General features: G+C 36.2%; 1 protein-coding gene across 4 annotated transcripts; it reads left to right on the forward strand.

The window, feature by feature from the left end:
- The first annotated feature begins 1,358 nt into the window (after positions 1 to 1,358).
- Positions 1,359 to 12,979, forward strand: LOC104102041 (uncharacterized). Of its 4 annotated transcripts, XR_011407765.1 has the most exons (14): positions 1,359 to 1,655; positions 1,732 to 2,345; positions 2,815 to 2,975; positions 3,887 to 3,947; positions 4,398 to 4,463; positions 4,578 to 4,663; positions 5,516 to 5,579; positions 8,976 to 9,188; positions 10,491 to 10,556; positions 10,811 to 10,890; positions 10,972 to 11,095; positions 11,402 to 11,461; positions 11,568 to 11,629; positions 12,215 to 12,979. XR_011407765.1 is itself a non-coding variant. In XM_070174827.1 (12 exons), exons 1-11 carry the CDS (start codon positions 1,514 to 1,516, stop codon positions 11,084 to 11,086), a joined length of 1,668 nt encoding a protein of 555 aa, XP_070030928.1. In that variant the 5' UTR covers positions 1,359 to 1,513; the 3' UTR covers positions 11,087 to 11,095; positions 12,215 to 12,979. The 4 variants fall into 4 exon arrangements, 1 of the variants encoding a protein (XP_070030928.1); XR_011407766.1 differs by lacking the exon at positions 11,568 to 11,629; XR_011407764.1 differs by lacking the exon at positions 11,402 to 11,461.
- The last annotated feature ends 621 nt before the right edge of the window (positions 12,980 to 13,600 follow it).

Genomic DNA, 13,600 nt, shown 5'->3' on the forward strand with positions numbered 1-13,600 from the left:
TTCTTTTCTTTCTCCCTTATCCAATTTCCTCCATTAATGATGTCTTCTCCATTTTCATCACCAATTTCACTTGACAAAACTCATGAATTCCAATTACTAAGAAAATTTTCCCATAAGAATATTTTTATAGATCATATGTTTGTCAATTTTTTTAAAAATTTAACAAAGTAAGATTGAAATAATATTTATGTAACAAAAAATTCGAAAATCCAACAAAACCGAACAATCCAAACTGATATAATTGGTTTGGTTTGATTTTGATAAAAATCGAACCAACCCGTTCTATGTACACCCCTAATCTACATAGTTAATAAAAAAATAGAAAATGTCTAGCTGAAAAAAGACTAACAACTCAAATTTATAACATTACACCTTGAACTCTAGGCTTTTAATCATTAAATTATCTTTCTGTAAACAATTTAAATATTTTGGTCTTTTGAGTATTATTAAAGGTTGAGATGTTTTTATTATTTTAAAGTTTAAACCATAATTTTTGGAACAATTTAATTTCATTTATTTGGAGGGCTAGTGAAATTGAAACTTGATTACCTTATGAGAGAATTTTCTTAGTAATTGGAATTCATGAGTTTTGTCAAGTGAAATTGGTGATGAAAATGGAGAAAACATTATTAATGGAGGAAATCGGATAAGAGAGAAAGAAAAAGGGGGAAAAAAAGAGAAGAAAAGAAAAAAGAAGAAAGAAAAGAGAAAGGTAAAGAAAAAAAGTAATAATAAAAAGGAAATAGTGTTTGTAATATAATTTAATACAATTAAAAAAAGAGCTAATTAGTTTGGGTGAATTCCGTTTCGAAAAGGACATATATGAGCCAACTATGTAACTCTAAGGGCATATATGGGCCAACTGTGTAACTCTAAGGGCATATATGGACCAACTATATGACGGTAAGTGCATATTTGAACTAAAGTATTAACAAAAAGCAAATGTACTCAATTTCGTATAGTACAAGGGCATATTTAGACCAATTGCCTTTTTTTACTTGACGTAATTGCTCGTGATATGCTTAATTGTTCTAGTTTCTACTGATGTATCTAAAATGGTATTTTCAGCAAGGACGAGGAACATAGAAAATAATTTATTTTTGGGTGAGTTTTTACTTAACGGGTAGGGTTAGGTGTATGAGTGGTTTTTTATATTTTGTTTGAGTTTTAATTATTTTATGACTATCTCGTCATCTTTTTTCACCGTATATATTAAGAATATAAATATATTTTCTCAAATACTTCAAAAACACAACATGTGTTAATTTTGATTGAGCATGACATAATGTGTTAATTGAGTTGAATCATCCATTGGAGTACCATCAACATGCAAAATAACTTCCGTTCTCGAACAAAAATATTTAATTTTAGCCTCTATGTTTACTCTATAGAAATAGAAATTTCATTTTACTTCCAATTTCCCTGTCGTCTGTGAAGAACACTGCTTACACTTTACTTGTCTTCTGCTCCCTGAAGAAACTCTCATTACATTCTCAACTTGAGTGCAGCAAAAATGGTGAAAAAGGCATGGAAAATAATCCCACGGCCCCTCCTCGAAACCGTCCTCAACAACCACGCTCAACACCACCGTGTCCCTCAACCCCTTATTCTTCACGGCCCTCGTGGCGTCGGCAAAACCACTCTAATCCTCGAACGTAAGCATCATCAAATTACACAAACATGAATTACTCATCGTTTTTTTCTGTGTGTTTATACATTTGTGTTTTACAGGTCTTATGGGTAAATGGAACAGTGGCCCTCATGTAACAGGCTACGTGGACTTTGCAGAATCCATTAAAGATCATCACCCAATTCACGGCCAATCATTTCCTTGGTCTTCTTGGTCCAATTGCCCACCTCCTTTACTGCCCTCTCTTACAGCTCGACTCGAATGTTGCCTCGAATCAATGGCCCAAAAGGGTATTAAGCTTGGAACTATAAGCTCTCATCAAATTTTCACTGTTTTGAGTAAATGGCATGGACTTAATACAGCCCTTAAACAGATCCTAAATGGCAGTGTTTCTAACTCCAGGAAGGCTGTTTCGATTAGGAATAGTTCGGTGTTGAATTTATGGGAAAGGGCAGTTTTTGCATCAAGTGTTCGATTAAATGCCCAAGAGAGCTCTGGGTTGAGTTTGGAGGAACAGACGTATTATAAGGAAGCAATGGCAGCTTTGAATTTGGCTAAAGAGGTTATAAGTGTGCAGCAAAAGTGGAGAGCTAATGCGATCAAGCATTTGAATCAGACTGGTGGGTTTTCGAGGTCTTTGGCCAATTCAGCCACGGATTGGCCCTGTTTGTTATTGGAACTCCTTTCATCCGCCGCTGAAATAGATTATTTTCAGGTAATCCAAATGAAGTTGGCAGTGGCGGAGCCCTGGATTTCATATAAGGGGATTCAAGAAACTAGAATGTCACACCTAGGATTTAAACTTGTGACCTAAAGCAATTTTTAAATCCCCTTTGCCATTACACTAGAACATTTTCTGACAGTTTATATATAAACAAAAAAATGAATTTTTGTCTATTTCTGTAGTATAATTTTCCGGTGAAGGGTATTCAATTGACCCCCTTGCTTGAACCTAAGATTGGATTCATGAAAAAAGCTTATAATTTTTAGTTACTGATGAGAAGTAGTAGTAGGGAGCTAAAAGTGATATGTGTCTAATAAGCATGTTCTTTACCCTGTGATCTCACAGTAAAAAGTCTCTGAAACACGACCCAGAGTTAAATGGTCTTCATTTTGACTTAGCTTGTGTCTTGTGCTTTATATAATATTGATGTTTTCTTTGTTGGACATGTCAAAATAAGTAGCCGAAGCTGGTGATAAACAATATTGAAGTTCTAAAGAATGCAATACTGAAGGATGATTCTACTGTCTGTGGGTCCATGTATCACGATAGTCTGATATGGAGAATGATAGCCTTGGGTGCAAATGAGAGATGTCTTCCAGTTATTCTTGTAACATCTGATAGGTAATGCAACTTAACTTTTTCTTTTAGCCTAGGATCTGCATGACATCTCAATGGACCTAGTTGTTAAACTTCCTTTTTATAATGATTAGTTGCATCATGTGGTTTGAATGTATGCATTTTGCCTCAATGTTATAACTAGAATCCACATAATTCGTACAAAATTAGATTTGGTATGCTGTCTCTCTTAGTTCAGAAATTTCAGGTTTTGTACTCACACAATACTGATAAAAAGAAGTGCAGCACTCCAACTTCCTTTCTTTTTCCTTATTCAATAAAAGGAATGCTGAAAAGGTGATAGTATGTTGTTTGTGGTTGAATGTGCACATAGTGTAGAGTAGTGATGGACATGGGGTAGTCTGTTTGAGGTGCTAATTATCCTCGTTGGCACATATCATGTATGTTTGAACCTGGAAGCATGCTTCGTATGTTTTATGAATTAGGGAGCTAAACTATAAGGCAGTTTTTCATTCAGTAGGCTCTAAAAGAATGGTCTACATCCCTGCATTTGCGTGACATACATCCCTTGAATGGTAAATGTGAATTTTGTGTAAGCTTCAGAAGTTTAAAAGATAGGATGGTTTGGTGGTGGAACTTCATTGTAGCATCATTAATGAAACTTAACTCATAAACCGTAGCATAAGAGGATTCATAACTACTTTGGTCTGACAGGAGGAATTGATGCCCGTGTAGGACACATCAATAACAGCATGTTTTCTTTTTTAAGTAACACCATGTAATAACACTTGCAATGTAATTATCTTGCATTTGCAGAATAAAACTACACTAGCTATCTCACCAGCCTTACAGTAGTTGTTTTCAGATTTGTGACTGTTATATGCTCTGAGGAACTATCTTTAATTTCCTTTTAATTCAATTTGGAGATTCAACACTTAACAAGAAAATTATTGCAGCTACTACTCATATCGTGCCTATATGGATTTTGGATTTCCGGATATTTTCATCTCACGTGAGGTAAACACATCAGAATTATTCGAACTTGCTACTCCATCTCTCAATGAGTGCGAATCTTTTGCCTATAGCTTATCATGAAAACAAAAGGATGTAAACCTTTTGTGCACTTGTTTCAATATTATGCTCTTGTAAATTGTAAATTTGTTAAGGTGCACTTGATCCAGCTTAAACCTATATTTCCTGCCTTGTCTTGATGGGATCTGTAAATATAAAAGGATTTTCTCAATTGCGTGCTTCTTGCATGATTTTCTTTGCTTTACCTCTTCATATTACTTATTAAATGACAGGTTTCTTCGTTGAAGTGATGCCTGAGTCATCTTTCTCTGCAGTAGTTAAATTTATTCTGCAAATTAATTTGTGTATGCATGGTTTCTGTTTGTCTTACAGGTCTAGCTAAAACTAGCTTATTTTATGTGAACTATGGTACATCTCACTTTGTTGGAAATGCAGACATTTGGGTGGACCCCTGCAGAAGCTAAAATGCATATGGTTGACAACTATTTTAGTCAGTCAGAGGTATGATCTTCTTTACACCAGAAAAATACAATCATAAAAATATGCTTTTTAGCTTAAGTTATGTCATCAAGATGATTTTTTGTTGGGTTAATATTGATCATACTTATTCTGCAGTGGAATGTGATTGTTGAGGTGCTAGGGCCGAATCCGAGACATCTATTTGAGGTTTATGCACTCAAGCTAAGTAATTACTACCAGAAGTAAGTACTTATAGGTGCTTGTTCATGTATTATAATTGATCTGCAGCAATAGAGTCTGGCAGTTGTCACGTAACTTGAAATTTAGTCAATAAAATATATTGCTTATCTGGGCTTGCTTTTCTTATGAGAACATAGAAATTCAATATATGCACTCCACAGTGAAGGGGAATGTGGTTGACCAGTTTCATAGGTATATTAGTATAAACCATTTTTCTAGGAGAAGCTAAGAGCACTGGTCATTTTGTGATAATATGTTGTCATATGCCTAAGGACAGATATTTTAACTTCCAAAATAGCTTCCTATGGCATGTGATCTGCTGCAATTTACCTATTACTTTAACCTTTGGGAAAGAAAAAGAAAGGGTTTCGGGGGGAAGTAGACTAATGTAAGGATCATTGTCATATAACACTTAATCTTTCACATGTTTTACCAGAGGAAAGCAAGTGCTCTCTTTATCTTTATGTTTCCAATGTTATCTCTAAACCAGTCATCATAGGTGGGGCTACATAGTACTTTTTCTTTGAATTGGTTTCCAAGGCTTTGGTCTAGTGGTAAGAACGCAGCTTGTGATGTGTGGATTGTGCGCACGTCATGGGTTTGAAACAAGGCGCAGACAAAAGCCTAGTATTTAAGTGGAGAAGAGTAGAGGAGCAGACTCATTACCTACCTAGTTTCGAACCATGCATCACGGACCTCGGGGGTTTCTCAGTTATAAAAAGAGAGTTAAATATGTCAAAAATTCTCATTTTCTGATAACATATGTGGTATTCTACGATAAACAGTTTTGTGCGTGAGCCATATTCTAAATGATTATCACAAACTAAGTCACTCTCATATTTATTTGAATCTAGGGTCATGAGTGAGAAGAGCAGTAAATTTGAGGATATCGTGGATGCATACTTGGCATATCTTCAAGTAAGTTCCAGAATAAGTTACAATTTCCATTGCATTTGGTTTTAACTTGTTTCAGTGGTGGAGGTTTTATCTTAAAAAGTATACAAGCTGATGTTTGTGAGGCAGATAAATTTAAATCAAAAGACCAAAGTAAAACCAAATCTCGATTTTTCATAATAAAGTAAGAATTTTATCGAAATGTTTGGGTACAAAACACCCGTATACAAGAAGTAATCAAAAAGTAGAACAACCTATAGAAAGATATGGTTACTACAAAAGACACCCAATCTTCTATGCCAAAAGGATCCTTATGGGTGCACCAAAAGGAAATAAGGGATAAAAGGCTATTTCTTAATTGAACAAAGTTCATATCTTTCAGAAGCTCTCCTATTTCTTTCTCTCCGTATAACTCACATAAGCACAAATAGAGCAACATCCCAAACCCCGCGTCTTCTCATCCACCTACTGCAATTCCAACCGAACATGAGCTCTTCATGGTGCCTGCCATCACCTATTCATTCCAAACAAACACAAAATTTCGCACTATAGCCTCGAGGCTACTCGATAATAAAGAAGGAGATGGTCAACGTCTTCACCCAAGCCCTTACATATAAAGCACCTTCGGCCGTGAACATCACCCCTCTTGTAGCTCGCCATGTGAAAAAGCACAATTTTCTCGGAACCTTAGGTATCCAAATTGATCTGTGTGGAAATGCAGCCTCCTCCCTAACCAGAAGTTTCTCATAAAATGATTTAACAGAAAATACCCTGTTGTTTTCCGCCCCACCTCCGTACATCGTGGTTGTCCTGTAGTGTTCCATGTTTATGAAACTACTCAACTAGGTTTTTGAATTTTGTTACTTCCCTATCCTGAAAGATCCTTGTAAACCTCAAATCCCAAAAAGTCTTCTCTATCTTGTATCATTCTGACTCGTTGGATTGTCATCTCCTTTTGGCATGAAATTCTAAAAATGTTTGGGAATGCAAGTCACAAGGTATTGTCCCACTTGTCCCTCAAATTTTACCCTCCTTTCACCCCTTACCCTGAAAGACACAAAACCGCTGAACTCTTCCCATCCTTTCAGAATGTTCCTCCACAACCCGCATCCATAAGGCATAGTAATATTTTATAGTCCTCCAAGCCCTTCAAGACCTGGTACTTTTCCGCTATCACCTCTCTCCACAAAGCATGTTCCTCTATCCCAAATCTCCACAACCATTGGCCTTATTGAAAGCCCTCAAATCTTTAACACCAAGCCCACCCCAGCACTTGGGAGACGTAACAGTCTCCCACTGCACCAAGTGAAACTTCCTCGCCCCATCTGTTGAATCCCGTAGAAAGTTCCTTTGAAGTCATTCCAACTGATCGGGGCCTGAAACATAGACATGAAATATGTGGGAATGCTCAGTAATGTGCTCTTGAGAAACACTTAGTTTCCTCCTTTGGAAAAATATCTTTTCTACCAACCTGCAGGCCTTTTCTCAACCCTTTAAATTACCGAATTCCATGCAACTTGATCTTTATTTGAAACACCTAGTGGCAAGTCAAGGTAGGAAGTGGGAAGAGCCCCAACCTTGCAATTCAAAACGTGTGCTGGAGTCTCAACATCCTCCATCTCTTCAACTGGTATGATCTCGCACTACTCAGATTGATTTTAAGGCCCGACACCACCTGAAACCATGTTAGCACATGTCCCAAGTATTCCAACGGAGTCTTATTAGCATCACAAAAACCCAAGTGTTAGCCGCGAACAATAAATGTTAAATCCGCACGGTACCATGTCCCAACTGCTGCACTGAAACGTCTTAAATATCCGCCCGCCACTGCTCTATCCATCATCTTACTCAAAGCCTCCATAACTAAAATAAAAAGCATAGGAGATGACAAGTCACCCTGTCTCGAGCCTCTCAAACTGCCTCACAAGAATCGACTACCTTATTCAATTGTAGAAATGCAAAATTTGATCCACTTTCTCCATTTTACTCTGAAGCCCATTTGCAACATAATAAGATCCAGAAACTCACAGTTCATATGGTCATAGGCCTTCTCAAGATCCAATTTGCTCAAAGTATCTGACACTCCTTGCTTTCTTCTAGAATCTACCACTTCATTTGCCAGCAATGTTGCATTCAGTATACGTTTACCTTCCACAAAAGCATTTTGCGAAGTAGACACAATCTCGTCCGAAACCTTCGTACGTTTATTGGAAAGCACCTTAGATATAATCTTATAGATGCTGCCCACTAGATTAATAGGTTTGTTATCCCTGGTGCTCATTGCACCCTTGCGTTTTGGAATAATGACAATCAAAGATGCGTTGAGGCTTTTTTCAAATTCTCCCCTCTCCTGAAACTCCTCAATGGTCTCCAACACCTCACCTTTGAATCTTGGGATTATCTTAAACCTATTGGTTTTGATCAGGATGCACCTTTTGAGTTCATTTGAAAAAGCAAAGGCATGCTTCAGTTTCTCCCGCTAGCCTGTAGGTGCGTTGGACTTTGTAACTATTTGAGCTTGCAGATGAGTCACTATGCAAGTCTTATTTTGTTTTCCGTATTGTATTCATGTATAAGGTCAAAAGTTAGCTTTCATGCAAGCTATTGAGTTTCTACTTTATGGACCTAGTGTAATAATAAGCTTATTGGCACATTACCGTTAGTATTGTCTCCCATTACATAGTGTACACAACTCTACAAGTAGGAATAGGCAAGATACATGCGAAGAGAATTGATATGAATGAGTAAATATATTATGTCAAGAAACTTGGTTGATCTTCTTTTATATCTACCAAGTCAAAATGGTTTCTTTTTCATAAGGTTAAATGTCCAAGATCTCTACCTTCAGAAGGTAGGGGTAAGGTCTCTATACACACTACCTTCCCCAGATCCCACTTGTGGGATTACCTTAGGTTTGTTGTTATTGTTTTTTTTTGTTTGTTTGTTGTTGTTGTATGGTTAAATGTCCAACAGTTATGTATTGCATAACCTAGAGAGAGTTGTGCCTTGCATCTTGATTTGTTTGATCCAAAATGCAATCTCATACATTATAGAGAGACTATCCTGAATTTCATGGAGTTTTGACAATTTGCATCCTTGGGATATCATGAGTAGTTGAGGAAATTTCTCTAGTTTGGGTGCTTTATTTGGAAGGACACGTGAATTAGGACTTTTAATTGAATTAAAACAATAGTCAGAAAAGTAAATGCAGAAACGCTCTGGATTGGGGCTCATAAGTAATTAAGAGAATAACCAAGTCATCAGTAGGTGTGTAAGCACTGCAATGAAATGGAGCAGACTTCTTAAATTTGTACAATATTCAAAATTTCATTCTGAAAGTGCAGCATACTAGAACCGCCAAATATTTAAAATATTCAATGAAGTCTAAGCCCTCATCTGCTATTCTTATCTGTACTGTAGGTAACAGTAGTTAATCCTGCCATGGATAGAGCATTGTCACTTCTACAGAAGTTTGCAGTTGATGCACGAAGTGGAAGAATTCTGAAGGACAAGCTATGTTTTGGTGCTCCCTGGAGACACCCTCCATCTTCTGATGATCCTGTATTGTGTTGTCAGTGGGCTAAAATTCAACTTATGGACTTTGTTCAGTCTCTCGTGAATGCAGAATTTGGGGTATCATTCATCTTGTTCTATTTTATAAGCATATAAGCAGGTGCTAGCTGTAACTGTCTAATATCATATGAGCATTGCACTAAATTATTCAATTTAAAGAGGTTCATTTCTTTCCATTGGTGCAAGTACCGTGGATCTATTATTTGCATGCTACTCTTGTTTTATGTTTTCACTTAGAAATCATGTAAATGATGCCTCTTTGCGATGCTTACTAGTCTATTAGCCGGCTTGGCCAAGCTTCTCCAAAGGCCAAAAGTGTTTTTTTTTTTCTTCTCAATTCAAGGTGTTTGGCCAAGCTTTTTTGGGGGGGGGTGGGGGGGGGGGTTGCTTTTGGGAAGAAGTAGAAACAGTTTCAGAAAAGCAGAAAAAAAGTATTTTCTTCCCGGAAGCAGTTTTGACTTTCCTTCTTACCCAAAATACCCTTAACAAAATAAAGTATATACCAAAATAACCTTACTTATTTTAAACGTAATACTTAGGATATTAATGTATAAGTATTTCTTCTTATTTTTAGCGACTTCAGAGGCGAATGCGTTTATAGTTGAATGATTTTTTAATATATTTAAATCATTTTAAAAGAATTAAAGTGCTTTTTAATTTTATTTTCATATTTTACTTAAATAAAATGAAAAGATTTAATTGTCTTTAATAACAAATTTTTGAGATTATATATTTACTTATAATATTAACTAGTAAGTAAATCTATTCATGTCCTTATTCGTAATTTGATACTTAAAAACACTTTTTGAAAAGCTTGGCCAAACACACATTATTGCTTAAAAGTGCTTTTCGGATTGATTAGCCAAAACACAAACTGCTTCTCTCCAAAAGTACTTTTACAAAAAGCACTTTTGAAAAAAGTACTTTTCAAAATAACCTGATTTTTCCAGCTTGGCCAAACAGGCTATAACTTATCAAAACCTGTGAAAAGTATGAATTTGCATGGATCATCATATAACAGCAAAATATAGGAGTATGAATCATTCTCTTTGTGATGGTCCACATGTCTCCTTATGTAATGTGTTATGTGATCAACGGCCTTACACTGGTTTCTTATTAGGTAAATTGCTGTGTAAAAGGATAAAATGAAAAACAAAAGTTGATGCCATGTATTTGTGCTTTTGTGATTGGGAAAGAAGACATTCCAAAAGTTGCCACCTAAATTTTGTAGATATAATATGATTACCGCTTTTAGAGCCATTAGCATCATAGATACTTAGTCATTCTTTTTTTTTTTTTTCGGATGAAGCAAAACATAGTCATTCTTTTTTCCTTGCTTTTTTACTTTGCTCCAATTTGCAGGTAAACTATCTAGCTGATTGTAGTCTTGAAATCTTTGATGATCCCTCTGCTATTGCATTAATAGAGGTACTATGTATAAGTCAATTCCACCTTTTCATCAGGATCTGTGCTTTTCATTTTTGTCCTGATTCTGTTTTTTATCCCTGTGGTTGCTATGGATATTTGCTGCACAATATTCTTGCTATAATTTGTAAAGGCACTGTGCGGCAAAAAGATGTAATTAAAGACCTGTCCAAAGGGGAAAGAAAAGATATCAAAAGAATCAAAATATCAATGCTCTGCCTATTACACTATCTAAATGCTATGATTACTCTTTTTAGGTCGGTCTGCTGTATTCACAACGGGATCCATCATTCATTCGTCCTGTTTCTCGGGGTATTCAGAGATGCCTTGTAAGATGGTAAGATTTGTACTTACATTCAGCCTGGCTTTGGAAAAACGTAGAAGCTCCCATATGTTTAGTCTTTTCATTTCAATACAGGCTTGTTCAAAAGCGAATGGAACTGAACTTAAAGAATTCACTCCAGCATCTTTGGCAGCGAGTCATACGGGGGCGCAGCTATCGCCATCTGATGTTAGAAGTAGGATACAAGTAGCTCATCAAGGTAATAATTGCTAATGAAACTTTTAAAATTTGTTTGGTCAAGGGTCTTGTGAATATTTATCTATGGGATAGTCTCATTCATGTTATTACTTCACTTCTTTATATTTTAGAATCACTGAGTCAATGATGTCTGATATACATTTATGTAGTAATTCACCTGCTCACTAAGAATGTTGTAAGAAAGCAATGTAGAATGCTATGGCTATTGTTATTCAATTGTATATTTAAATGTGGTATTCAACCTTAAGTTTGTTTTCCTTATGCTTTTTGTTGGCTAACATACCATGTGCGACATGTGGTCTAATAGGGGCTGTGGTGAATTAGTTACTGTTGGTCAAGCATTTTGATGGATATATCTTTATTTAAGGTTAGACTCCAATAGTTTTTGTTTTCTGGAGCGACACTCTAGTTTGAACATAACTCTTTCATCTGATATCAAAAGTAAATAAGAGCTTTTTATTGCTGCATTTCAGGTAATTTGGGGTCAAGCTCATGCTTACAATGGTGAAGTTGTCCTTTCATCATTAAATAATTTGTAAGTTAATCTTGGAAACACTCATAAGTACCCTTCTCTGCATAAGTGGTTAGTCTTCTGTTGAGAGCTTGCCACTGAATCTAAATATCCATCAAACATGTGTTATTGCAAATGCCAATGGTTAAGTTTGAAGGAAGGAAGAAGAGAGGATATTCCTGCTTTCTTCCTTCTACAGAACTGATTAGAATTCCCAAGAAGGAAAACCATCTCTCACATATTGCCTAATATAGTTGTGCTAAAGCTTCTTGGCTTCCAAAGCCCTAGTGCTATAATAAAAACTACATATTGTTTCGTTGACATATTATGCTGTAAACCGGCCTTCCCCTTGGGAAATTGAGAATAATTTGCTTTTAAACACTAATTATGACTAGTCTTGCTATGATTCTTTTATCAGTGACATTTTTCATATGCTTGTTGTGGTTCTAGGTATTTTAGTTTCTTCTTGGCTTGAAGTTGTGCTTCACCGTTGGTTTTTACTTACAGTTGATTTCTAGAATACTGGGATTCTCTCTTTTCTATGTCGCGTTACACTGGGTTTATTGTTGTTGTTGTCGTATATTCTTTGAGCTAGAGTTACTTGTGCAGTGCACTGTTGGTTGGAGCTGTTACATTTTCTCAGTGCTATATTGTTCGCATTCATCGTCTGTGATCCTTTAAGCTCGCCCCATCTTCGGTTGAATGTAACATCTCCATCTCCACCATAGATTTGAGTGATGAAGAATACACCTAGAGACATCCAGAGCTATTGTACATTTTTGAAGTCACTCGTGGGTGCTTTTCTTATTGGAGCTGGTGGTCTCCCTTCAGTACTTGAAGTTGGCCTTTTCATTTATTTCTTTTATTTACTCCTCCCAATTGGTATGGGAGATTCTATTATTTCATTTTCGGGCGTTGTGTGGAAAAAGGGAGAGAGACTGTTACCTTGAAGATCAGCCTGCAACGATTCACTTACACGGGCATCCATGAATAGTGTTTACCATTGATTTATGAAAGGAATATATACCAAGACTCTAACAACCTTTCTCCAACCCGTGGAGGCTCATTTTGTTTTGGTGCTTCCACAACTAATGGCTTCACAAATACCATTAGGAAGGACTGCATTTATGCATGTAGGGGAAGAAAGTTGAGATTTATTGTTGTAGAACATCTAATTTTCTCAATCTGCTAGGGAAAAAGCAAGTTGGGAACATTGTTTTCCTTCTAATATTTCATTTAAGGGTGCTCGTTAGTTCTTTTATAGATCATTGAATATATTGAGAAAGTTATAAAGTTGATAGGTAAGCTGGCCAGATGGTTTTGTAAGCAATGCGTTATACTCTCTTTTGGTCTGATATAATTCTTTCTTATTTCTCTTTTGGTCTGATATAATTCGTTCTTATTTCTCGTATGTGTAATCTGGAAGAGGATTGGAAAATCTTGGCTTTGCAGTTTGTTAAGAGTATTTTCTTGCTTCTCTGGAGCCACTGTAGTTCTAGCTATCTTCACTCTTAGCATATTTCTCTTTACCACTTTAACATATTTCTCCCTATGCAACTTGATTTTGGTTGAGGAAAAGAATTAATATAGTTGTCCTATTGGCGTTTCGACAGTCAATAATTCAATATGACAGCCCCAGAGATGGATCAAGCATACAACAATTGAAATTGTTCAGAAATTAATATCTAAGTAGTTAGAAACAACAGGATAATAGTATTACAAGTTTCAGTTTTTTCCATTACGAAAAAAAAGAACAAAATTTGTAGCTGTGTTAAGGAGCATGGTAAGGACAAATGCGAATCAAATTCTGCTGAACAAGGAGGAAATAGGAACAGAATAAAATGGTAATCTGTCCAGAGAAGCAAAGCAGCAAAGGTTATAAGTATTTGGACGTGGTGCAGCGGATGGGGTTGCTCTTCCCTTAATCAGAGGTCTCGGGTTCGAGCCCTGGGTATGGAAAAATCCTTGATAGGGAGCGCTTCCCCTTGAATGGAG

The sequence above is a fragment of the Nicotiana tomentosiformis genome, chromosome 5, assembly GCF_000390325.3.
Source record: "Nicotiana tomentosiformis chromosome 5, ASM39032v3, whole genome shotgun sequence".
Lineage (NCBI taxonomy): Eukaryota > Viridiplantae > Streptophyta > Magnoliopsida > Solanales > Solanaceae > Nicotiana > Nicotiana tomentosiformis.

Bases quoted from the DNA above. Each gene is read 5' to 3' on its own strand.
- LOC104102041 (XM_070174827.1), top strand. From the start codon at position 1,514: ATGGTGAAAAAGGCATGGAAAATAATCCCACGGCCCCTCCTCGAAACC. The intron at 4,664-5,515 runs GTAAGTACTTAT...ATTTGAATCTAG, and splicing joins CTAAGTAATTACTACCAGAA to GGTCATGAGTGAGAAGAGCA. The intron at 10,557-10,810 runs GTACTATGTATA...TACTCTTTTTAG, and splicing joins CTGCTATTGCATTAATAGAG to GTCGGTCTGCTGTATTCACA.